Source organism: Moschus berezovskii, chromosome 25 (genome assembly GCF_049115385.1).
Source record: "Moschus berezovskii isolate FMDL1 chromosome 25, NW_MosBer_1.0, whole genome shotgun sequence".
In the NCBI taxonomy this organism is placed as follows: Eukaryota; Metazoa; Chordata; class Mammalia; order Artiodactyla; family Moschidae; genus Moschus; species Moschus berezovskii.
Window position 1 is genome coordinate 52206149 of NC_142484.1, and position 26380 is coordinate 52232528.

The 26380-nt window shown below is 42.5% G+C and overlaps 1 protein-coding gene and 1 long non-coding RNA gene across 20 annotated transcripts in view; one reads left to right on the forward strand and one right to left on the reverse strand.

Annotated features, from left to right (window-relative positions):
- LOC148773958 (ferroxidase HEPHL1-like) overlaps positions 1-26380 on the reverse strand; it is a 153346-nt gene that overhangs the window by 119620 nt on the left and 7346 nt on the right. For 13 of the 19 annotated variants that reach the window (XR_016036293.1, XR_016036296.1, XR_016036292.1 and 10 more), the window contains 5 exons: positions 24429-24640; positions 20641-20791; positions 10642-10854; positions 7560-7773; positions 1320-1459 (listed from right to left, as the gene is read on the reverse strand). Coding sequence is in view for 9 of the 19 variants with exons in the window: in XM_088832021.1 (XP_088688147.1) it covers positions 1320-1459; positions 7560-7773; positions 10642-10854; positions 20641-20791; positions 24429-24640 (930 nt within the window). In the remaining 10 variants the exon portion in view is untranslated. Of the gene's footprint in view, positions 1-1295; positions 1460-7527; positions 7774-10641; positions 10855-20640; positions 20792-24428; positions 24641-26380 lie in introns of those variants that run through there. The other 6 variants (XR_016036300.1, XR_016036301.1, XR_016036299.1 and 3 more) reach the window with 3 other exon arrangements.
- LOC148773959 (uncharacterized) lies at positions 383-26359 on the forward strand. Its single transcript, XR_016036302.1, has 8 exons — positions 383-1069; positions 4228-4552; positions 10543-10705; positions 20474-20702; positions 20798-21013; positions 21779-22121; positions 22530-22640; positions 25522-26359. It is a non-coding gene; the product is annotated as an uncharacterized LOC148773959 (long non-coding RNA).

Here is a 26380-nt window from a genome sequence, read left to right on the forward strand (position 1 = left end):
TTAGTATGAATCAGACAGTGTCTGAAAAGCACACTGTTTTTTTTTAAAATGATAAAGCCAGAAAAGAAAAATTTAGGCATGGTTTTTAAAGTAGTTTTGGGAAGAGTTATAGATGGGGCATATGCATACATGTAAGAAAATCAACGTATTTTCACTGCCGCTTAAACTGCACATGCTGTGCTATTTTGTTGAGAAGGGGTGAATGCCTTCTGGTTTACTGCCTGGTGGGTCACAGGGAGCAGTGATGACCAGTGTGCCTGTCCGGGGGCTTTGGCAGTTTCTGGGGTTCAGGCCTCTCCCTGATCTGCAGCAAACGGACAGATGGGCCTTCTGCTCCCCTGACTGAAGTGGTGCTGAGCTTGACTGATGAAGTTGCTGGTCTGTTTCCTTTTCCTGAGCAAACCAAATTGAGCCCAGCCCCCTCTGCAGAATCAGCACCCGTTCTTCAGAGATCTGTTCTCTGATTCAGAGATTCAAAAGAAGGAATGTTCCCATGGGAGATGACTCATTGGTATGAAAAGCAAGCTTGGGAACCGATGTTAGCAGATGGTGAAGATGGATGGGCCGGTTAATAATTTATGAATCTAATAATCGTGTGATGCATTATTTTGATAATAAGAAACATATTAAAGCCTTAGTATTTATATAAGTTGCCTTGTACATTTAAAAACGGAAAAGTCATCTAAATTAGCCCTCTGCTTTAAGATCTCATCTTCACGATGGGGTGACATTCAGGTGAGGACAAGTGGGGAAGGTTAGCAGGAAGAGTTTATCCGATCTTTTGGGCAGCTCAGGGTATCAGACAGATGAAGTCAGTTCTGAGAAGGCCAGGAAGTCAGGGCCCCCGGAACTGAATCCATGCTGTTCACCCAATCACTGCTTCTCGAGTAAAAGGTTTCTCTTTTGTCAGAATGATTTTCATGGTGTGTTGTGAAGGCAGTGGCCATGGATGACTGAGAACCTTGGAGAAGCCATGTAAACACTCCGGCTGCTGTTCTGAGGCATCGGTGTTTCAGATGAAAGTTTCCTGGCTCAGCAGATGGGTGGCCAAGGACCTTCATGGCAGCAGGTGATGGTTAGACTGCCTGGATGACAGGGATTCCTGTTTGTGTGTCATCTGCTGGTCTTCTTATGCTACTGTTTGTGTGAGCTGAGCACACAGCATGCTCCCTGATGATGGGAAAGCAGCAGGCTGTCTCCCTTGTATGAATGCAGTCAGGCTACTCTGTTTTCCATTCATTCTTGGGAAGATGTCTAACCGGATGTGTGTGTGCGTGTATGTGTGTGCTGGCAGTGCACGGCTGTGATCTGTGCCATACCCAGGAGTGCCAAATGCTCCTCTTGTGGCGGTCGAGCTTTGATCTCCACAAATTGTCCATTGGTGTATTCCCTGTAAACCACTTTCTTGTACTGAGAGCCGATCCAGTTTTCAGTGTGGTTCATGAATATATCTCCATGTCTGCAAATCAGAAGCAACAGGAATTAAAGTTGTTAGAGGGAAGAAAAACCTCGAGTGCTTCTGCATGATTTGGAGGTGTGGGCACTGCAGTAGTGCTTCCGAAACCTGACTCTGATCAGGACATCCCTGGGGAGCTGGTCCTTTACATCAGACTTTGTGGAAGTGGGGCCAGGAATCTGCATTTGAAACCATCTCTGGGGCTTTAGATGTGGCAGTCCAGTATTGGCCTACGTTCCACTCTTGGGCACCACTGCTCTAGAGCCCTGCTGGGACACAGAGAACAGACTTGTGGATGCAATGGGGGAAGGAGCTGCTGCTGCTGCTGCTCAGTCGCTTCAGTCGTGTCCGACTCTGTGCGACCCCACAGACGGAAGCCCACCAGGCTCCCCCGTCCCTGGGATTCTCCAGGCAAGAGTGCTGGAGTGGGGTGCCACTGCCTTCTCCGAACGGGAGACGGAGAAGGCAGGACAAATTCAGCGAGTGTCACTGACACACATACACATCACCGTGTGTGAAATTGGGAGCTGATGCTGCATAGATAACCAGCTGGCTGCTCTATAACACGGGGGGTTAGTTTGATGCTCTGTGATGGCCTGGAGGCACCAATGATGGGGAGAGAGCGGTGAGGGAGACTCGAGAGGGAGGCGATATATGTATACTTACAGCTGATTCATGTGCGGCAGAAACCAACACAACATTGTAAAGCAATTAGTCTCAATTTAAAAGAAAACAAAACCCTGCTGGGTGCTGCATAGGGCCAGACTTAGTCAGAGACTCCTAAAGGCACTTTGAGATTACATTCTCCTGGGACCAACCAACCTCAGGAACATGTTCACCCATGCACATGCGCACACCCCACCACCGTGCATTCCTTCAGATTCCATATGTTGTTCTGTACCCTGCTATGTTTCTCCACGGTAAAGATCTCAAGAAAGTCTGTGGGTTGTGTATTGCGCATATGCGTGCGTGCAAAGTCTCTTCAGTAGGTTCTGCTCTTTTCGACCCTATGGACTGTAACTCACCAGGTTCCTCTGTCCATGGGATTCTCCAGGCAAGAACACTGGAGTGGGTTGCCATGCCCTCCTCCAGGGGATCTTCCAACCCAGTGATCGAACCCGTGCTTCCTGTGGTTCCTGAATTGCAGGTGGATTCTTTACCACTGGGCCACCAGGGAAGCCCCGTATTCTGTATATACTTATATACAAATATAAATACAATTGATTCTTGTTATTCACAATAGTGTGCTCTAGAGAGTCACCCCAAATACTGAACCATTGTTCCTAAGGGAAATTCAGGGTTAGGTTCCTTCGAATCTCTGGTTCTAATATATTTATGAACAGATCAATATATAAATTCGATAGATGTGTGTTTCTATTTAAAGACATATCATGTGATATATCTTGCTGATCCATAATCACTGAACTCATGACATTGACTCATGCTTGAATGAAGCTTATCTAAAACCTGTTTTTTCTGTTAGGTGTAGTACAGCCTTCCAGTGCTTAGGAATCCTAGACAGCATTTCAGCCCTACTCTGGGTGGGGAAGGACATTTTAAACAGCTAAGTCACCAACAAAAAGCACAAAGAAGAAAAAAGTGGCACTAAATAGATGACTAAAAGGACAGTTGGGAGAGCTAAAACAAGGAAACAGATGCCTTGTTGGTTTGACCTCTGCTGGGAATGTGAACATCAGGTGACACAAATTTTTCACTGTTCTATTCGTATCTGCAAGTGACCACGAAAGCACCACAAGGATTGATTTGAGGGTTACAGATAAATTTCAGCAAGCGGGCAAATTTGCAAATGTGAAATCTGCAAATAATGAGGATCAACTCTATATTTTATCTAGTACCAACCTAGATCACTACAAAAGACAGAAACAAATCTATCAACTTCATCTGCAAAACATATTGGCTCACATCCTTCCATTTCCCACGGTCAGACTGCCCACACGATAACCTAAGTCACCAACTTCATCTGTTGATTCACCTGTATTACCTGAAACTGTTCCTAACCATGTTCTCTCCTCCTGATTCTCCTCCCTTCCCTCTCCTCTCTACACTACAGGCAGAGAGATCCTAAACTACACATTTGAATAAGTCAGTCCTTGTCGAAAAGATTTTTATGGCTTCCCATTGGCAGACGCCTTGATTTAGCTTTCACACCCCTTTCCCTGATGCGAAGAGCCGACACATTGGGAAAGACCCCGAAGCTGGGAAAGACTGAAAGCAAAAGGGGAAGGGGGTGGCAGAGGATGAGGCGGTTAGGTAGCATCACCGACTCAATGGACCAGAATCTGAGCGAACTCGGGGAGACAGTGGAGGACAGAGGAGCCTGGAGGGCTACAGTCCATGGGGTCGAAATGAATCAGACATGACCTAGCGTAGTGGCTGAACAACAACAAAACTTCCCCACTTGCCTCTGCCAAGCTCCCAAACCTGGTTTCCCATCACCGCCACCCACACGCTCTATGCTCACGCCATTCTACACACTCCCTCTCTTGAACCCCACAGGCCCTCCACACCTGCAGGGCTTCCCTGACCACCCACCCTCTCCCCCTCCCACAGTGACTGCATGACTCAGCGTGTTTGCTCTAATATCTTCCCCCTGGAACATGAAATCTGTGTGGAAAGGAGCTTGTGTGCCCTTCTCAGCACTTTGCACAATCCCGAGCACACAGTAGGCATTTTGCAAATGCACGTATACCTTCTACCCCGCACTGTGTGCTTTCCAAGGGAGACAATTTTCTTCTACTTTTACTTTCCAGGAGTCCTAGCAGCATGTGCGGTGGTGACAAGCCCAGGCTCTTGAGCTACCTGTGCTGTTTTCTAGCTTCCCTCCTCTGCAAAATGCGGTGATAATAATTCACCCAACTCCCAGGAGTGATGTGAGGATCATAGGAGTCGAGACCTGTAAAGCTGTGTCAGCTTCAGACACCTGTGAAGAACCACCGGAGTGCTTACTCTATCGTCATCTCACTGGGAGGTCACGTGACGGTGCTGGGCCAGTGATGGAATGGGAAATGCTCAGCGAAAGGCCTGGCTTATGAGGGGTGGTGCTCAATAGATGCTGACTCTTACCTCAAATCCCAGGTTAGTTAAATTACATGCGCATCAGTCCACAAGTTCAAGAGTGCTAGCAAGTGAAGCGAAAGTCGCTCAGTTGTGTCCGACTCTTTGAGACCCCGTGGACTATACAGTCCATAGAATTCTCCAGGCCAGAATACTGGAGTGGGTAGCCTTTCCCTTCCCCAGGGGATCTTCCCCATCCAGAGATTGAACCGGGGTCTCCTGCATTGCAGGCAGATTCTTTACCAGATGAGCCATGAGGGAATTCTCTATAGCAACCTGCTCTCTGTTTTCAAATTCCCTCCCACTGCACAGACTCTGGCACTGCGCTGACAGTTCCATTTGTTGCCTTTCTGGGATCCTGAGTTCTCCCCACCATGTTCTTAGGAAGCCACAGGGAAAGACTTCCAGGTTCCAAGGTGAGGCAGAGGGTCTGTGCTGACCAGGACAATAAATGTTTCAGGGAAAACCCATACTGAGGGGTGGTTTGAAACCTGGAGGTGTCCTTAGATATGGCCTCGGGTCAAACTGCAGATGCATAGTAACTGGGGTGGGAGGGCATTTGCTCCTGGGCTCTGATCTACGGGGGTGCCACAGGCTGCCACTGGGACAACCTGTCACTTCAACTTTGTCCTGCATTTTTATCTACAGAGCTGTTGCTTTTTAAACAGGAGTAATCAATTTTAACAGTTTCAGTTAACCGAACATGACCAAAATTTTATCATTTCATCATGAGATAACTGTAAAATATTTACTAGTTACATAGTTTATGTTTTTGTTCATACTAATTCTATAAAATCCAATGTATGCTTTATACTTAAGGCTCATCTCAATTTGGACTACCACATTTCAAGTGTCCTATAGCCAAGTATGGATACAATCTACTATATTAGTGCTGATCTAGAAGACTGTGGTTGTGGTTCTTCTGTTGTATTTTTAATAGGTGAAGATGCTCTCATTTCACTTTGCTGTCATTTATTTATGGGCAAAACCAGAACGGCAGGAACAGGGTGCAGACACACCCACTGCCCTCTATCTCTCTAAGAAGCTTGAAAGACAATCCCAGAAGATTAAAGCTAGCTCTTTCTGCCAGCCTGGAGGGATGAGGCTGAAAACAGAAATTACACTGAGTTTCAAGAAAATAATGAAGGATATATTTCTTACACATTCATGGGCTAGGACTGTACATGTGACAATTATTATACAATAATGTCTTCAGAGATAGCAGCCTGTTAATGAAATAATTATTTTAGAAAAGAGCAAATTAGTATTCATTTCACTTTATACTGAATTATCCATTTTTAACTTGTATAAGCAGCACTACTTTGGCAGGGGGAGTGTCTGGTTTAACAAAACGTGTTGGTGAATAATTGAAGTGAAGTGAAGTGAAAGTCACTCAGTCATGTCCGACTCTTTGTGACCCCATAGACTGTAGCCTGCCAGGCTCCTCAGTCCACAGGATTCTCCAGGCAAGAACACTGGAGTGGGCTGCCATTTCCTTCTCCCTGGGAAGGGCTACCCATCCAGGCAACCCACTCCAGTATTCTTGCCTGGAGAATCCTGTGGACAGAGGAGCCTGGAGGGCTGCTGTCCATAGGGTCGCACAGAGTCAAACACGACTGAAGCGACTTAGCATGCATGCATGCTTGCATAGGAGAAGGAAATGGCAACCCACTCCAGTGTTCTTGCTTGGAGAATCGCAGGGACGGGGGAACCTGGTGGGCTGCCGTCTATGGGGTTGCACAGAGTCAGACACAACTGAAGCAACTTAGCAGCAGCAGCCCTTCCCAAGGGATGTTCGCAACCAAGGGATCAAACCCAGGTCTCCCACATAGCAGGCGTATTCTTTACTGTCTGAGCCACCAGGGAAGCCCAAGAATACTGGAGTGGGTAGCCTACCCCTTCTCCAGCGGATCTTCCCAACCCAGGGATTGAACCAGGGTGTCCTGCATTGCAGGTGGGTTCTTTACCAGCTGAGCTACCAGGGAAACCTGGTGAATCTTTGAATGAATTTTAAATCATCCTACCCTTGAGGCAAATCTTTTAAAACTGAGGAGTGATTTTTGTTTCTTCATTTACCCACAAGGTGGCACCATTATACTCTTTCCATGAGCCTGAACCCTCAAAACAGACCGAGTAAGAAAAACAGAACAGGCTATGATTCCTAATAGCTGGTGTAGAGGAGTTGGTGGGGGTCATAACCACAGAAGGTGCATGAGGGCTGGGGAACAGAGGGCAAGGGAAGTGTGATAATAAATATCAAAGAGGTACAGGGCATGAACGTCAGCATGGCATGGTGATGAGACCACGGATTTGTCCTTTAAAAAGGTCAGTGTTCAACTCCATCTCTGCCAGTGACTGAGTGAACCAGCCCTCACCTGCATACATGGGGCGGTGCCACCCAGGCAGAAGGTGCTAACCCCAGGGAGGAAGCCTGCAGGCCTGCCCTCCAGATAGTTCAGCCCTGAAGGCCTGGCCGGAGGGCACCCGTGCTCAGCAGCGCGCGAGGTCCTCGAGCCCGCGGATTCCTCTGTGTTCTGCACGGGCAGCGCCTCCACAGGAGGGCCAGCCTCTCGGACGCTCTGGGGACCAGGCCAACAAGGGGACATGCCCTTCCTGCCCCGCCCAGGGCTCTCCGCTTTCCCGCCCATCCGGTGTCCCGGTGGCCAGTGACTGCCTGCGGCCCCCCACCCCGCCCATCTACAGCGCCCCCCCCAGCTCTGCACAGCGGCCCTGCGTATCCGCACCGCATCCCCCGGGTCCCCGGGAGGCGAGCCCCTGCGCTGACCTGCCCCGCGCTCGCTCAGACCCACGCGCGGGGCCCGCCAGCCTCTCGGAGACCACACTGGCTTCAGACCGCTCCCTCGGAGGGGGCCGGCGACTTCCCTAAGCTTTCGTGTTCCTGGGTGACATGTCTGTCCGCCAGGACAGGGCAGACAGCACCCGGGCCCTTTTAGGTTCCGCGTTTGCCGAATATCCACGCCCGTGTGCGAACCCACCCCGGAGACGGCGTTGGCTCGGCCTGTGGTACCTTTCCCCTCCTGCGTCCAACTGCTGCTTTTCGAACTCCCAGTTTTTGTTAGGGGCATAATCCCATTCTACCTCTTCAGCGGCGATGTAAAAGGTTCTTATCGTCCCATAGGGCTGCTCAGGAGGGTCCTTATTGCCGCAGCTCCTGACCTCATATATCTGATGCATGCCTCTCGCCAAGTGGTGCAGGGTGGAGCCAAAGACCCTGAAGACGCCTGGAAGAGAAATGGCTTGGCGTTCAGAGCGATGCTTGAGCGTTTGCTTTTGGTTTGCTAGCAAACCTCCGTAATTATTACAAAATAACCGGTCAGGTGGATTTTTAAGATATCAACCTTCTATAGCATTTAAAAATAAGACCCTAAGAGGAATAAATTACTTGTAAATATATTTACGTATGGGGGAAAAATACCATCTGAAACTCATCTGTCATGTCCAAAAACAAATTAAAAAGAAACTTGTAAAGTTGCTGCCAAGAAATGATTTCTCTGGGTCTCCCCTATTGTACACACCGTTGGACACAACTGAGCGACTGACCTGAACTGATTAGAGGATAGTTACTCCTGGAAAAATCATTGATATATATCTTCTCCCAGCCCAGTTTAAAAGGAACTAATTACTTGCCTAGACAAAGTTCAAATTAGGTCAATCTTCTGAGGTCATGGCTTTTGCCCTCAAGGTTTTCATAAGCTATAAGGTGCAATATACAAATAAGCTATTACTCTTAAAGCTAAATGTATTTTTTTCATTAAGCCCTTGAGCAGAGGAGGGTCTCATTTCCAGTGGTAGGTCTACATCATGCCAGATGAAAAGGAAACAGAAACAGCAACCATCATATCTGACTGAGAACCATATGATTTTTTAAGCTGAATTTTCTAGATGCCTTGGCATCAGATACGCATATTTTAATTAAATTCACCATAAAATCATCATACAAAATCAAATTATTGGAAGATGTTAACTCAGGGAAATTATTGGATCAACAAATCTCCTCTAGTTGACTCTGTTCTCAGAGGTGAATGAGAGTGTGGGTCTCATTAACTATCTTCAGTGCACAGAGATAGCATCTATCATGTCTAAATATTCCCAAATTATCCCTTCCGGATGAGCCCAAACCATTGGTTCATAGGGTACCCTAGCACGCTCAGGCAGAAACAGTTACCCTCTGTAAAAACAAAGAGAAGACCCTTCTGACAACAGAGGTGGCCAGACCTTCCTCTGCCTGTGCTGGTCTCCAGGCAGCCCACTATTTGTATGCTCATCATCCCTTCAACAGAGGAAGAATTTTCTTTTCTAAGAACAAAGAGGAGCTTAAAGCCTTGATTATGGTGATATGTTCACAGATGCATACCATTTCCACACTCATCAATTTACATGTATTAAATATACAGCTTTTTGTGTTTCAGTCATACATCAACAAAGTGGTTTTAAAAAGGAAAGATCAAAGAGGAAATGTTTCACTTCCAGCTGACAGGCTACTCTACCCATGTTTGGGCACTCCTTTCAGCTTAGAGGGTGGGACGGCAATAGGTGAAATGACTCAGCTTTTCAGCAGTCACTGATTTATACTCACTGCCAAACATAAACGGGAAAGCATTGTCATGTAGCTCTTTAGAAGCCTGGAGGGCCCATGAGTAAGTAACCATGTCCCTAAAATTATTCCAGCCATCTCTAGCTTTGAATGCTGTTTCTATGGATTAAAACTATTTGGCTGTTTAAAAGTAATTGTTCCAAAGGCATCCCTTGGGGTGATTCATAATTGATCAATCAATTAACATAGAAAGGTTGAATACTAGAAGCTTACAAGGCAAGGATGGAGCTCCTAGTCTGAGGCAGTTCTCTGGCAAATGTTTTGAAGCTCAAGCCTCTTTTTTTTTTTTTTTTTTGCTTTTATTTATTTATTTTTAAGCAATGTATTTTATTTGGTAGGTAAGTCATGGAGACTTTTCCTCTCTCAAACAGATAACTAAATCATGGAGAAAATATGCATTTACACTCACAGCAGCCAGAAGTGAATGTTGAGGCGGGGTTAGGTGGCTCCCAGGGTCCATATGTTTTCTATATATTTCTTTGATGACTTAAAATTTTAGATTTGTCTCAGGTAGAAATGTTTAATGTGTAAACAGGTGACGTAAGTCATATTTACTACTTGTTAATAGAAAAGAGTAGCTTTGAAGAGCTCTATCTGCTTTTCTCTTTGAATTCTTTTCCCTCAAGTCTCAAATTCTTAACCAGTGACAGAGAGTGGCATCTAAAATGCAGTTCCAGTGTGACAGAAAGAAGTAAATACCGATTCATAAAGGAGACAGAGCAGGCAAGTACTTCTCTTGAGTAGCATATTGGTTTCATTTTAAGACCAATGAAAAAGTTGGTTTGGAGAAACATGTTGAATATCCACAGCATTTACTAGTCTTCTTTTTCATCAGAGAGCATATGTTGCCAAATATTACTCTTTATCTTTTATTAAAATGCCCCAGTGACCTAATTAACTTGTTAATCTCTAAGAGAAGGGATGGGTACTGGCACTTCGATGGGCTCTCCATGGACTCCGGATCCAATACAGCTTGCTTTCTGGGCACCCAAGAGAGTGACAATAGGCAAGTCCCTGTTTGGACTCATCAAGAGACCACTATCAATCTCTCGTGAGGGGAGACAAGTTCACATCTACAACCTGGAAGCAACCACCAGGCTGCTCATGTCTGGTTGATGCTTCCGAGCAGCAACTAAAATGAAGTTTGTGTTTAAAGAGAATAAACAAGCAAACAAAACAAACAAAAAAAACTCTTTCTTGGAGCTGAATTGTTCATGGATAGAAATCAAGAGCATTCTCCTAGAATTTGTGAGGCCAGGTCATTTAGAGGACTCCTGCTTCTGCTTTCTGGATGTTATTAGATGCTTTTCCTCTGTCCTTCACATCATGTGTTTGAAATACAACAGATAGGATTCTCTGATTCTACTCAAGGCTCTGTTTCCTTCTGCACCCCCAGAAATGCCCAGATTCAACCAGTTTCTTCTGGGGGAAGACCCTAAGAATACCTGGCTGAAGATAGGAATCTGGTCACCTGAGCTGGCCCTGCCAAGTTTACCTGCACGGTCTGGCTGCATGAATGCCGTTGTGGAGACATGCGGAAACAGCGCCAGAGAGTCCCGGTAACTCCCTCGTAGGTGGATGGTGTTCCCTTGAAAATAAACTCCATGCATGTCCGTGTTGGTGCCCATTCCAATCAGATGCCAGGAGACTCTATCCTTTTTGCACATGGTTAGGCCTGGCTGGTTGCCATACATATAGCCATTAATAGCTAAATGGAAGGAAAAGGAGAGCAGAGCCCACTATTATTATGTAGATGTGCTGAAAACACATCACCTTAGTGGAGGATTATCAGTGCATATGGAGGCAGTGGTGTTCAAGTTAAAAATTTACAGAAGATCCTATTATCAGAGAATAAAAGAGTACTAGGAAAAAGTCAGGTGGTATATCAAATTGAAATGGAGACTGAAATTAATAATAAATAATGAAAATACACTAAAACTGTGAAACTGTTCTATTTAACAATGTATACACAGGACATGAATTCTAAGAATTAATAAGAAATAAACAGGTTGTTTTCTGAAGCAATTTTTTTCTGACAAAATTATTTGATAGCATTATATCATATCCTTCACTTCATATTTTGGTTTGGAGATTATAAAGAGCATCATCCTTGAAAAAATATTTACAGATTTCATGAATTTCCCCAAAGTCTTTTTTTTAAACTCTTGATATGGAAGTCATTTTCTTTTCCGGCTCTTATCCTGTCATCTCCCTTGTTAAGTGTCTTTTCCTCAGTTATTCATTTAATTCTGTCACATCCTCATTTGCCAATGGCTTTGCATTTCATTCTAGAAGTTATCAGACATCCCTTCACTAATTTTATAGATATTCCATCACTTGAAAGACTTGCAATTGGTTGACATTATATTTGCATGTCAAATCAGTGAAGAGGGATTTGAGGAGTGGGGAAGGGACACTAAGTTTTAAGAGGGTCAGTCAGTCAGTTCAGTCGCTCAGTCGTGGCCGACTCTTTGCGACCCCATGAATCACAGCACGCCAGGCCTCCCTGTCTATCACCAACTCCCAGAGTTCACCCAAACTCATGTGCGTCGAGTCGGTGATGCCATCCAGCCATCTCATCCTCTGTCATCCCCTTCTCCTGCCCTCAATCTCTCCCAGCATCAGAGTCTTTTCCAGTGAGTCAACTCTTCGCATGAGGTGGCCAAAGTATTGGGGTTTCAGGTTTAGCATCAGTCCCTCCAATGAATGGGGTCGCGGAGAGTCGGACACGACTGAGCAACTGAACTGAACTGAACTCCAATGAACACCCAGGACTGATCTCCTTTAGGATGGACTGGTTGGATCTCCTTGCAGTCCAATGGACTCTCAAGAATCTTCTCCAGCACCACAGTTCAAAGGCATCAATTCTTCGGTGCTCAACTTTCTTCACAGTCCAACTCTCACATCCATACATGACCAGTAGAAAAACCATAGCCTTGACTAGATGGACCTTTGTTGGCAAAGTAATGTCTCTGCTTTTTAATATGCTATCTAGGTAGGTCATAACTTTGCTTCCAAGGAGTAAGTGTCTTTTAATTTCATGCTGCAATCACCATCTGCGGTGATTTTGGAGGCCCCCAAAAATAAAGTTTGACACTATTTCCACTGTTTCCCCATCTATTTTCCATGAAGTGATGGGACCAGATGCCATGATCTTAGTTTTCTGAATGTTGAGCTTTAAGCCAACTTTTTCACTCTTTTCTTTCCTTTCATCAAGAGGCTTTTAGTTCCTTTTCAGTTTCTGCCATAAGGGTGGTGTCATCTGCATATCTGAGGTTATTGATATTTCTCACGGCAACCCTGATTCCAGCTTGTGGTTCTTCCAGCCCAGCGTTCCTCATGATGTACTCTGCATAGAAGTTAAATAAGCAGGGTGACAATATATAACCTTGACGTACTCCTTTTCCTATTTGGAACCAGTCTGTTGTTCCATGCCCAGTTCTAACTGTTGCTTCCGAACCTGCATATAGGTTTCTCAAGAGGCAGGTTAGGTGGTCTGGGATTCCCATCTCTTTCAGAATGTTCCACAGTTTATTGTGATCCACACAGTCAAAGGCTTTGGCACAGTCAATAAAGCAGAAATAGATGTTTTTCTGGAACTCTCTTGCTTTTGCCATGATCCAGCGGATGTTGGCAATTTGATCTCTGGTTCCTCTGCCTTTTCTAAAACCAGCTTGAACATCTGGAAGTTCACAGTTCACATATTGCTGAAGCCTGGCTTGGAGAATTTTAAGCCTGACTTTACTAGAGTGTGAGATGAGTGCAATTGTACGGTAGTTTGAGCATTCTTTGGCATTGCCTTTGGGATTGGAATGAAAACTGACCTTTTCCAGTCCTGTGGCCACTGTTGTGTTTTCCAAATTTGGTGGCATATTGAGTGCAACACTTTCACTGCATCTTCTTTCAGGATTTGAAATAGCTCAACTGGAATTGCATCACCTCCACTAGCTTTGTTCACAGTGATGCTTTCTAAGTCTCACTTGACTTCACATTCCAGGATGTCTGGCTGTAGGTGAGTGATCACACCATCATGATTATTTAAGAGATTAGTCCTTGAATAAATAATTTTGCCTTATGATAATTTTGATTTTCCAACCTCAGTAAAATAACTGACAAGACTTTGAATAATGATCACTTAGATATGAAAAGTCTTTGTACCTCCAGAAGTGCAAACTGCTTTTCTCTTTGACATCAACCTCAATTCACTACAGCGGCTACATGCGCCCCCTCTGGGGGATGACTGCTATGACTGAGTACACTGAGGGGCGACTGCACCTAACTGCGTCTCAGGCTTGATGTCCCAGAGAGAGACACCCCCACTCCACTCCTCCTACGGCCCGTCCACCACACACGTAAATGGTCTCCTGTTAGAATCTCATTGTCAAGTAAAATTACCTTTTGTTTCTTTATCTGTTGAATGAGTGGTGTTTGGTAATTTTACTCAAATATCTGGAATTATTAGCAGAAGTTCTAGGTGCAGTCGCCCCTCAGTGTACTCAGTCAGCAGTCATCCCCAGAGGGCGGGCATGTAGCCGCTGTAGTGAATTGAGGTTGATGTCAAAGAGAAAAGAGCACTTCTGGAGGTGAGTGGAAAATCAAAATTTCATAAGGCAAAATTATTTATTCACAACATGTTGGTGGTTTTGCCATACATTGACATGAATCAGCCATGGGTGTACATGTGTTCCCCATCCTGAACCCCCCTCTGACCTCCTCTCCATCTCATTGTAAATTGTCGTGCTAACAATTTAGTCCTTGGCTGGCTGGTAGAGAATTCTCTGTTGCCTAGGAACTCCAGTTTAACACTTCTCTTTCCTGGGAACTCCCTGGTGATCCAGCAGTTAGGATTCCACATTCTCACTGCTGGAGGCCCAGGTCAGGGAATTAAGATACCACAAAGCTGTGTGGCATGCCCTCACTCCCTCCAGAAAAGCCTCTTTTTCTGGAACATTCATTCATTCATTTATACAGTCAACAAGCAGATTGGAACATAGACTGTATAACACGAGCAATGCAAACACTGTATGCCATGTAAGGCATTTTCTCTTTGGTATTGTGGCCAACTTTCTCCTACTCATGCAAGCAAGACTGGAGACAAAATTTAATTTATGATTAACGTGAAGCTTAAACTAAATACATAATTTCCTTGAATTTTGCCTTAAACATGACATATTCTGCAGGTTTAAAATATACAGATGTATTTCAAATTGCCAAACCAGCAAGGGACTGGATTTGACATGATCCATTAGGTTGCTTTCTGTTTTCTATATATAGGCTTCTCTGTATATAGATCCCTTTTGCAGCTTTTCCATTAAGGAATTGCTACGTTTCCTAATTTATAGCTTAGTTTACCTTTATATGGGCTATTAGAAAGGTTGGGAACCAATTTTGTCTTTAGTTATAACAAATTATTGTTGTAGAAGATGATGTTGGAAGTGCATTAATCCTTGTTTTCCATTGGTCCAAGAAGGGGTTCAGTTGCAACAGAGCATACGAGACCACAGAATTCTGAGCTGGTGCTGTGGGTCACTTGGAGCCTTGAACATTTTTAGGCTTCCATGGGAGAAAGAGAGACATTCTTTTGCACTTCTTTAGGAGAGAAGGGGAAGGCTATTTCACTATTTTCTCATAATGTTTTAAAAGCAATAAATAGATGCTATGCTTGGTCTTAAAACAAGGTCTGTTATCTTGCCATGTTTGCTTTAGGCATTGAAATAAATTTTTATTGAAACATATTTGATTTATAATATTATATTAGTTTTAAGTGTATAACATGGTGACTCAATATGTTTATAGATTATACTCCATTTAAAGTTAATATAAAATAATGGCAATATTTCCATATGTTGTATAGTATACCCTTGTAGCTTATTTATTTTATTCATAGCAGTTTTTTTTCTTAATCCCATAGCCTTATCTTACCCCTTCACCCTTTCCTCTCCCCACCGATAACCATTAGTTTGTTCTCTGTATCTGTGAATCTGTTTTTTCATTGTTGTTGTGTATATTCATTTGTTCTATTTTTTAGATTCCACATATAAAGTGAAAGCATACAATATTTGTCTTTCTCTGTCTGACTAATTTCACTAAGCATAATATTCTCTAGTTCCATCCATGTTGTTGCAGATGGCAGAATTTCATTCCTTTTTTGTGTCTGAGTTTTATTCCTTATATATATATATGTATATGTATGTATGTATGTATACATACATGAACATTGGGCTGCATGCATCATTTTGAATTAGTGGTTTTGGGGTTTTTGTTTCCAGAACTGAAATTGTTGGGTCATATGGTAGTTCTAGTTTTATTTTTCTGAGATACTTCCATTTGTTTCTCACAATGGCTGCACCAACTTACATTTCCACCAATTGTGTATAAGGGCCCCCTTTTCTCCACAACCTCTCTAACATTTGCTATTTGTGTTCTTTTTGATGATAGCTATCCTGACGTGAGCTGATATCTCATTGTGGTTTCGATTTGCATTTCTCTGATGGAGCAATGTTGTTGAGCATCTTTTCAGGTGCCTGTTGGTTGGCTATCTGCATTTCCTCTTTGGAAAAAATGTCTCTTCAGTTCTTCTGCCCCATTTTTTAAAAATTTTAATTGGAGGCTAATTACTTTACAATATTTTATTGGTTTTAATCATATTGTTTGTTTCTTTGATCTTGAGTTGTACAAGTTGTTTATATTTGTTGACTATTAATCTCTTGTCAGGCATATCATTTGCAAACATTTTCTCCCATTCAGTAGGTTGTTTTTTCATTTTGTTGATGGTTTTCTTTGCTGTGCACAAGCTTTTCAATTTAATTAGATCTCATTTGCTTATTTTTACTTTTTTTTCTTTAGGAGACAGATCCAAAAAACTATTGCTGGGATTTATGTCAAAGAGTGTTCTGCCTCTGTTTTGCTCTGGGAGTTTCACAGTATCCAGTCTTACATTTAGATCTTTAATTCATTTTATTTTTGTATACTGGTGTTAGAGAATCTTCTAATTTCATTCTTTTACGTGTAGTTGTCCAGTTTTCCCTGAAACATTTATTGTAGAGACTGTCTTTTCTCCTTTCTATATTCTTGCCTCCTTTGTCATAGAGTAATTTACAGAAGCACATGGGTTTATTTTTAGCCTATTCTGTTCCATTGATCTGTGTCTGGGTTTGTGCCAGTGCCAAACTATTTTGATTACTATGCTAAGCCACTTCAGTCATGTCCAACTCTTTGCGACCCTATGGACTGTAGCCCTCCAGGCTCCTCTATCCATGGGATTCTCCAGGCAAGAATACTGGAGTAAATTGCTTTACCCTCCTCTGGGAATCTTCCCAACCCAGGGATCGAATGCTGTGTCCCTTATGTCTCCTGCATTGGCAGGCAGATTCTTTACCACTAGCACCCAGGAAGCCCCTTGATTATCTGCAGTCAGTCAGCATTGAGTCCTTCAGCTTTGCTCTTTCTCAAGATTCGTTTGGCTTTTTGGGGTCTTCTGTATTTCTATACAAATTTTAAAAGTAATTGTTTTAGTTCTGTGAAAAATGCCCTTGATATTTTGATAGGGATTGCATTGAATCGGTAGATTGCCTTGAGCAGAATGGTCATTTAAAAATATTGATTCCTTCAATATAGTAAAAATGAATATACTACCCAAAGCAATCTATAGATTCAATGCAATCCCTATCAAGCTACCAACGGTATTTTTCACAGAACTAGAACAAATAATTTCACAATTTGTATGGAAATACAAAAAAACCCGTCAAATAGCCAAAGCAATCTTGAGAAAGAAGAATGGAACTGGGGGAATCAACCTGCCGGACTTCAGTCTCTACTACAAAGCCACAGTCATCAAGACAGTATGAAACTGGCACAAAGACAGAAATATAGATCAATGGAACAGAATAGAAAGCCCAGAGATAAATCCACGCACCTATGGACACCTTACGTTTGACAAAGGAGGCAAGAATATACAATGGAGAAAAGACAATCTCTTTAACAAGTGGTGCTGGGAAAACTGGTCAACCACTTGTAAGAGAATGAAACTAGATCATTTTCTAACACCATACACAAAAATAAACTCAAAATGGATTAAAGATCTAAATGTAAGACCAGAAACTCCTAGAGGAGAACATAGGCAAAACACTCTCGGACATAAATCACAGCAGGATCCTCCATGACCCACCTCCCAGAATATTGGAAGTAAAAGCAAAAATAAGCAAATGGGATCTAATTAAAATTAAAAGCTTCTGCACAACAAAGGAAACTATAAGCAAGGTGAAAAGACAGCCTTCAGAATGGGAGAAAATAATAGCAAACGAAGCAACTGACAAAGAATTAATCTCAAAAATATACAAGCAACTCCTGCAGCTCAATCCAGAAAAATAAACGACCCAATCAAAAAGTGGGCCAAAGAACTAAACAGACATTTCTCCAAAGAAGACATAAAGATGGCTAACAAACACATGAAAAGATGTTCAATATCACTCATTATCAGAGAAATGCAAATCAAAACCACAATGAGGTACCATTTCACGCCAGTCAGAATGGCTGCTATCCAAAAGTCTACAAGCAATAAATGCTGGAGAGGGTGTGGAGAAAGGGGAACCCTCTTACGCTGTTGGTGGGAATCCAAACTAGTACAGCCACTATGGAGAACAGTGTGGAGATTCCTTAAAAAACTGGAAATAGAACTGCCATATGACCCAGCAATCCCACTTCTGGGCATACACTCTGAGGAAACCAGAACTGAAAGAGCCACGTGTACTCCAATGTTCATCACAGCACTGTTTATAATAGCCAGGACATGGAAGCAACCGAGATGTCCATCGGCAGAAGAATGGATAAGAAATCTTTGGTACATATACACAACGGAATATTACTCAGCAATTAAAAAGAATACATTTGAATCAGTTCTAATGAGGGATGAAACTGGAGCCTATTATACAGAATGAAGTAAGCCAGAAAGAAAACACCAATACAGGATACTAAAGTATATATATGGAATTTAGAAAGATGGTAATGATAACCCTGTATGCAAGACAGCAAAAGAGACACAGATGTATAGAACAGTCTTTTGGACTCTGTGGGAGAAGGCGAGGGTGGGATGATATGGGAGAATGGCATTGAAACATGTATATTATCATATGTGAAACGAATCGCCAGTCCAGGTTTGATGCATGATACAGGATGCTCGGGACTGGTGCACTGGGATGACCCAGAGGGATGGGATGCGGAGGGAGACAGGAGTGGGGTTCAAGATGGGGAACACATGTATACCCGGGGCAGATTCATGTCAATGCATGGCAAAACCAATACAATATTATAAAGTGAAAAAATAAATAAAACTGAAAACAAAAAACCAAAAACAAACAAACAAAAACATTGATTCTTCCTATCCAAGATCACAGTATATCTTTGTCATCTGTTTTCGTCTTTTCCATCTTCAGTCTCCTTCATCAATGTCATATAGTTTTCTGAGTACAAGTCCTTTGCCTCTCAAGATAGGTTTATTCCCAGGTCTTTTATTCTTTTTGATGAGATGGTAAGTGAGATTGTCTTCTTAATTTCTCTTTCTTATAATGCACTGTTAGTGTGTATAAATGCAAGAGATTTCTGTATATTAATTTTGTATTTTGCAGCCTTCCTAAATTCATTGATGAGCTCTAGTAGTTTTCTGGTGACTTCATTAGGATTTTCTGTGTATTGTATGCCACCTGAAAACAGTAATAGTTTTACTTCTCCCTTTCCAATTTGGATGACTTATGTCCTTTTCTTTGGATTACTGTGACTTAGACTTCCATCATTACGTTGAATAAAACTGGCAAGAGTGGGTATCCTTGTCTTGTTCCTAATCTTAGAGGACCTGCTTTCCGCTTTTCACCATTGAGTATAATGTTGGCTGTGGATTTGTCACAGTTGGCTTTTATTATATTAAGGTATGTTCCCTCTATGCCCACTTTCTGGAGAATTTTTTATCAAAAATGGGTGGTGAACTTTGTCAAAAGCTTTTTCTGGATCTACTGAGAGGACCATACTGTTTTTACTCTTCAGCGTGTTAATGTGGTAGACCACATTGATTGTTTTGTGGGTATTAAAAAATCCTTGCATCCCTGAGATAAATTCTACTTGATCATCGTACATTATCCTTTTAATGCATTATTAGATTCAGTTGGTTAATATTTTGTTGGGGATTTTTGCATCTATGTTCACCAGTGATTTTGGCCGGTAATTTTCCTTTTTCTGTGTGATACTTTTGTCTGGTTTTGGTATCAGGGTGATGGTGGACTCATAGAATGAGTTTGGAAGCATTTTTTCCTCTGCAATTATTTGGAATAGTTTTAAAATGTAGGTGTTAACTCTTCTCTAAATATTCGGTAGAATTCCAATTCTACCATACGGTGAAGTCATCTGATCCTGGATTTTTGTTTGCTGGGAGTTTTTAAATTACTGACTCAATTTCTTTACTGATAAGTGGTCTATTCATATTTTCTATTTCTTCCTGATTCAGTCTTAGTAGATTGTACACTTCTAAAGACTTGTCCATGTCTTCCAGGTTGTCCAATTTATTGGCAAATAGATGCTTGTAGTAGTCTTTTGTGATCCTTTATATTTCTGTGGTGTCTTTTGTAACCTCTCCTTTTTCATTTCTGATTTTATTGATCTGGGTCCTCTCCATTGTATTTTCTTGATGAATCTGGGTAAAGATTTATCAGTTTTATTTAACTTTTCAAAGAACCAGCTTTTAATTTCATTGATCCTTTCTATTTTTGTCTCTATTCACTTATTTCTGGTTTTATTTGAAATTTTTCTTTTTTCCTGAAGTAAGCTTTTAAATTCTGTTTTAGAACTGTTTTTGCTATCTCATAAGTTTTGGATTGTCATGTTTTCATTTGCATTTATCTCTAGGTATTTTTTCATTTCCTGTTTGATTTCTTCAGTGATGCATTGGTTGTTTAGTAGTATATTGTTCAGCCTTCACCTGTTGTGTTTTTTTTCGTAGTTTTTTTCTCAAAGTTAATTTCCAGTCTTATATAGTATTGTTTTCAAAAAAGGTGCTTGATGTGTTTTCAGTTTTCTTAAATTTACAGAGGCTTGTTTAGTGACTTAGCGTATAATCTATCCTGGAGAATGTTCTGTTTGCACTTGAAAAGAATGTGTATTCTGTTGCTCTGGGATGAAATTATATATATATATATATATCTGTATATACACCCACAGATATATAACAGTAATTTTCTATGTTTATTATGTACTGTGACCTTTGCTAGTTCAGATTTTGTATTATTTTATCTAAAGCTGATGAAGTGATTTAGAAGTATTAATTAAGTTTCACATCTCTTGAGATGGAGAAGTTTCACCATGCCTTGTGAGGCTGAAGCCACAACATATTTCAGTCATGACCAAGGACAATACCCAAGAAACCAAGCTTAAGATAATTAAAGCATTCCACACATTTTCACTTCAAATGTGATTATGATTTGACTTTACAAGAGGAAACAATTTTTCATACCGTGCATTCGGTTGGACTTCACAAATTCTTTGTCCTCCTTGTCAAAGCTGGAGGGATGCCAGGTAAACTTCTGAATATTTTCATCAAGATACCTGCTCAGATTCTCATCAAAGACTGTGATTAGTAGGTAAAACTCCTTGTCTATTCCTTTCTACAGAGAAGAAAGAAATGAATGAATGCTTGGAGGACTTCTTAGCTCTACTTTGCTTTCAAAGTTAACACGAAGTAACACAAAGTAAATGAGGATCAACATCAGCCACAGATTTGCTGGATCATTTTGGAAATCAAGATTCTGATCAATTCATTCTACACCCAATAAATTCATCTTCCTCATTATATCCTTTTCCCTCCCCATGTGACCTCCTCAGAGGAAGTAAGTCCCTGTTCAGAAGTTTTCCTAATCTGCGGTTCTCCTGTTCTCAGGCACCATGCTATTTTTGTCACTTTCAACTCCGTGTCCTGCCCTCGGCCTCTCTGACCTCATCTCCTTGTATTCACACCCTAGCTCACTCCAGCCACCCTGGTCTTTTGCTCTTCTGTGAACACACCTACTTCATTCCTGCCTCAAGACCTTTTCACATGCTGTTCCCATTGTCTAGAAGGTTCTCCTAGGTCTTGCCTGGCTCCCTCCCTTATTCCCTTCCATTCCCTGCACCAATATCACCTCCCCGGAGTGCCCTTGCCCCAACCGAGCTAAAAGTCCCTCATCTTCCCTCCTGCCTGCAAACTCACTCACCTTTCCACACTCCACTCTTCTTCATAGCACTAATCTCCACCTAAAATAGTTTATGTATGCACTTAAATGTGTGACTGCTGTCCCACTGTAATGTAGGCTTTGATAGGGTAGGGAAGTTTTGGGTATCTCTCTGTATTCCCAGTTCCAACAAAAATGCCTGGAAAACTAGACACTTAATACATGTTTTTGAGTGAGATAATGAATTCAAGTAATTCATGGCTTTGCTAAATGATATTGAGTTGATAATGAAGGACTAATTCCCATTGTGGATATTCCTAAACCATCTATTTGAATATCACTGACCACAAAGCATACAGAATTGTCAAAATCTACTCTTCTTTAAAGCTGAACCAGAGAAGTACTGTGTTTTCTGTCTCTCAACCATCTTCCCACCTCTAACAGACTCCCTCTCAATCTACGCTTCATCCTGTCGTCTACTCCAGAGGGACCCTCACCAGTGCCATCGGATCACATCTCTCTCCTTCTCAATATGGACAATACAATGTAATTCACAGTGATTGGTCCCTGCCTACCTTTTCAGCCTCATCTCTTGGCCGTTCCCTCCTGACACCTGAACCAAAGCAAGCCCAAGATCCTTGCAGCAATCTGAACTTGCTGTGTTCAGCAGGCCTCTGACCTTGATGCGTGTTCTCCCTTAACACTGATGGTCTGCCACCCGAATCCAACTTCAAGGGGCAGCTTAGCTGTCCCAGCTCTGTGATGCTTTCTTAACTCCTCATTGAAGGTAAGGTATTCTTTGCTTTACGTTCTTCCTATACCTTATGGACACTTACTGCTTTTATCACATGGCGTTTTAGAAGGCAATAGTTTTAGATCATGGGCTATGGAAAGAAACAATGTAGGCTTAAGATTTTTCAAGATAAAATATTAAAACTGGAGGGGGAATAAGGGATCAAATATATTTGGAAAGATATTGGGTTCTAGTGCCATTCTGCTTACATGTTATGACAACCGAGAGAAATGACTTGTCTTCTCCAAGTCCTAATTCCCTCATTTGCAAAATGAGGATATGAGTTGTCCCTACTTCATATTTTCTGGAGGGCTAAATTTGATACTATATTTGACGCATCCTCTAGCAAATACTAAGTGCCTGGTGTTAACTGTTATTAACCGTGGCCGTGTTTGTCCACAGGATGAGAAGGAACCACTGAGAGGGACTCGGTCGGAGAGCCTCATCATCCGAGTCATCTGTACGGCAACTGGGTCTGTGAAAGGGGAAATTAGCCCAGGAGGAGGCTAGAAGGTAGGTATAGGACCCTGTGTAGTCATTAACTTTGTGTCAACTAGTTCGGGTGCCCAGATATTTGGTCAAACATATTTCTAGATATTTCCATGAGGGTGTGCTTGGATGAGATTAACATTTGATTCAGCAACTAAGTGAAGAAGATAGCCCTCCCTAGTGTGGGGGAGCCTCATCCAGTCATTTGAAGGCCTTAAGAGAACAACAAAAAATCTGACCCTCTCACAAGTAAAAGGGGATTCTTCTTGCCTTTGAACTGGAACATCATCTTTTGCTTGCCTTTGAATTCAAACTCAAACACAGCCTCTTCCTTTCAAGACCCTGCTGCCCTTTTGGGTCTCCTGAGTCTCTTTCTGTGACTCGCCCTGCATATCTTGAAACTTGTCATCCTCCATAGTCATGTGGGCCTGCTCCTTATCATAGTTTTCTTTCTATCTATATATACATCCTAATGGTTCTTCTTTTCTACAGAACTAGGATTAATGCCAAATATAAAATATACCATTTAAACAAATAGCCTGCTATTTCTGATTGGTAAAGTAATTCAAAATGATTAAGTTGCTGACTTTCCCTCTTTCTATCAGTGTGTTTAATATCATGTAGATATAGCTTGACGGAGAGGCAATGGCAAGCCACTCCAGTACTATTGCCTAGAAAATCCCATGGATGGAGGAGCCTGGTAGGCTGCAGTCCGTGGGGTCGCAGAGTCGGACACGACTGAGCGACTTCACTTTCACTTTTCACTTTCACACACTGGAGAAGGAAATGGCAACCCACTCCAGTGTTCTTGCCTGGAGAATTCCAGGGACGGAGGAGCCTGGTGGGCTTCCGTCTATGGGGTCACACAGAGTCGGAAACGACTGAAGTGACTTAGCAGCAGCAGCAGCAGATATAGCTTGAAATGCTATGCTTTGCCACCGCAATCAGTGTGGCTTAATCTAAAGCCTCTAAATTGGGACTTGCAAGAAAATATCTACTTGTTTTCTTGTTTCTTTGGTCATAGTGATTAACTCCTACATTATAGTGGTGAGCTACAGTGATTCTCAAACTTGGTTGCACATTGGAATCACCTGGAGATTCTGACTTAATTGGTCTGAAACACCTGAATAAAGGATGTCTAAAAGGGCTCCAGGTTTTTTTTTTAAAAGGTGGGGCGGCAGGTAAGTCTAATGTGTAGACAAATTTGAGAAAATTGCATGCGCGCTAAGTTGCGTCAGTCTTGTCCAACTCTGTGCAACCATATGGACTGCAGCCTGCCAGGCTTCTCTGTCTATGGGATTTTGCAGGCAAGAATAGTGGTGTGGGTTACCATGCCCTCCTCCGGGGGATCTTCCTGACTCGGGGATCTAACCTGCAACTCTTATGTCTACCTGCATTAGCAGGCAGATTCTTTATCACTAGCACCACCTGGGAAGCCCTTGAGAAAATCTGCCCCCTGACCCCCAAAATATCCCAATTTACATTCTATATAGGTCTCCGGAGATTCTAGAATCAAAGCAATGCCCAGCGAAAGAGTCACCAAATTCCAGCCAAACAAGCAGAGATCCTGGCTTTCTGCATAGGCATCAGTAACTTTCAGGTCTTCAATTTACAGTAAAATTAACTTAAATAAAAATTTGCATCTTAAATTTATGAAAAATAAAATAAAATCCTCATTATGTAGAAGTCGATTTCCAGAGCACTGAGGAAAAAATTCACCTTTTTGTAATGGACGATTACTATTCACTCTCTAGCCACAGTCCTGACCTCCCTCACAGACAACCCTGTGACCCGGCGACCTTTGAGGCCTACCTGTGTCGCATCAGCATTGAGAACGCCCCTTTTACAGACTGGCAAAGGCCCTACAAGGCCAGAGCTCGTGTCCTTGATTGGTTCAACCGCTGAGAAGTAAAGATAAGTCAGACAGGGTGGGTCATCAGCTGTTGGGCCGACACTTTCAGGCACCGTCCACCTGTATGTGAAGATCTCACCTGGCTTAACATGTGCCCCTGGCTTCAGAAATCCTGCGGAGACAAGTAAAACAGCTATTCAAAACAACAGCCAGGAATGAGAAACTTGTCAGACTGGGTCTTCCAGCTCAGGGTGCGTCTCTGTCTGATGATGTGCTTTGTGGAAGGACAGTTGTTTCCACTGTATGCTATCAGAGAGGTCAGTGCCACCATCTGCTGTTTTACGAGATAGATGCTTATATAAAAGGACTATCTTCTTCACAGTTTATACTTAATATCTTCATAGATACTACTTCTTACTGAAATCTCAAGTTTAGCAAATATTAAAAGAGTGATAATTGTCTTTAAATTATCTTAAAGACTGATAATTACCCATTTATATATCAATGTAAATCCATAAAATATCATTTAATACCTTCTATGATGTGGAATTTACTATATTTGGCCCTTTAGAGGATACCCCAAGAAGTTGAACAAGAGACCTACCTTTACAGAGTTTTAAATCTAGAAGGTTGAACTAGGAAATAACCCAAATAACTCCAAGTTAGAGGAGGTAAGCAAAGGCACAAGGTAACAAAGCTGGTAAATGGCAGATCTGGGATTAAACCCAGGGCTGATTCCAAAGGCTTTGTACTTGACCTTCACATTGTATTGTCAAATGAACACATTGAATCTCTTCAACTAGACTGAGGTCAGAGACTTCCTGCATTTTGTCCAGGGCTTGCAAACAGGTACGCAGTAAGTTTTCTGAGATGTACAACAGGTTTCAGCTGTCATTACGGTTCTTTCTGCAAAAGTGATCGTGAGCATTTTGACCAAGGAAGAGAATGCGGGCACAGGAGACGTTGCTGCAGCAGGCAGGGGGTACAGGGTGGGGAAGACTAGGGAATTGGGGAATACTGCCTCTATCCTTTCCTTCTCTGTTCCCTCCCCAGCACCGCAAAGCCTGCTCTGGACTGGGACCAGCCTCATACTTGGGAATAAAGAAGTATCTCAGGAGTCATGGTGTCTGCTATAGCGATGAGAAAGGCTTCCCACACAGCCAGGATTTCCCAAGAACATTATTATGAATGGAAGTACAGTTCCTGCAGCCACTGGGTAGAAGCTGCTCTTCTTACATGTAGACAGCCTGTGCTACATACTCTGTGACTGGGGGATACATACGTGATGTTAAGCCCACAAAAGTTTTAAATAAATATCTGCCCATAGAGACAAGCAAAGCCCATGTGTAAGAGTTTCATTTCAACAAAATGTCGGAAATCAGATTTTCCCCTTAGCCTTACCCAGAGAATCCCATGCAACTGCAGCAGAAAACTCTCCATCTTAGAGGAGTGAGACAGTGAAAGTAACCCACTTTGAGATTTATTATGTGACTGAGAGTAAAGGAATGGCATTAACATTTCCTAAGTATCTACTGTGCGCCAGACCCTGTCCTGAATTCTGTCTGAAGTGATAGTCGCTCAGTTGTGTCCGACTCTTTGCGGCCCCATGGACTGTATGTAGCGCCCCCCAGGCTCCTCTATCTATGGAATTCTCCACGAAAGAATACTGGAATGGATAGCCATTCTCTTCCCCAGGGGATTTTCCTGATCCTGGGATTGAACCCAGGTCTCCTGCATGGCAGGCAGATTCTTTACTGTCTGAGCCACCAAGGAAGCCCATCTATCCCTTCCCAAAGCCCTGTGAGGTGAGCATCATTCTCTGTACTTGAGAGAGGAGAACAGTAAGGTTCAGAAAGTTGAAAAAGCTGCTCAAGCTCACAGGGCTGGCAAGTTAAGGGCCCAGGATCCTCCC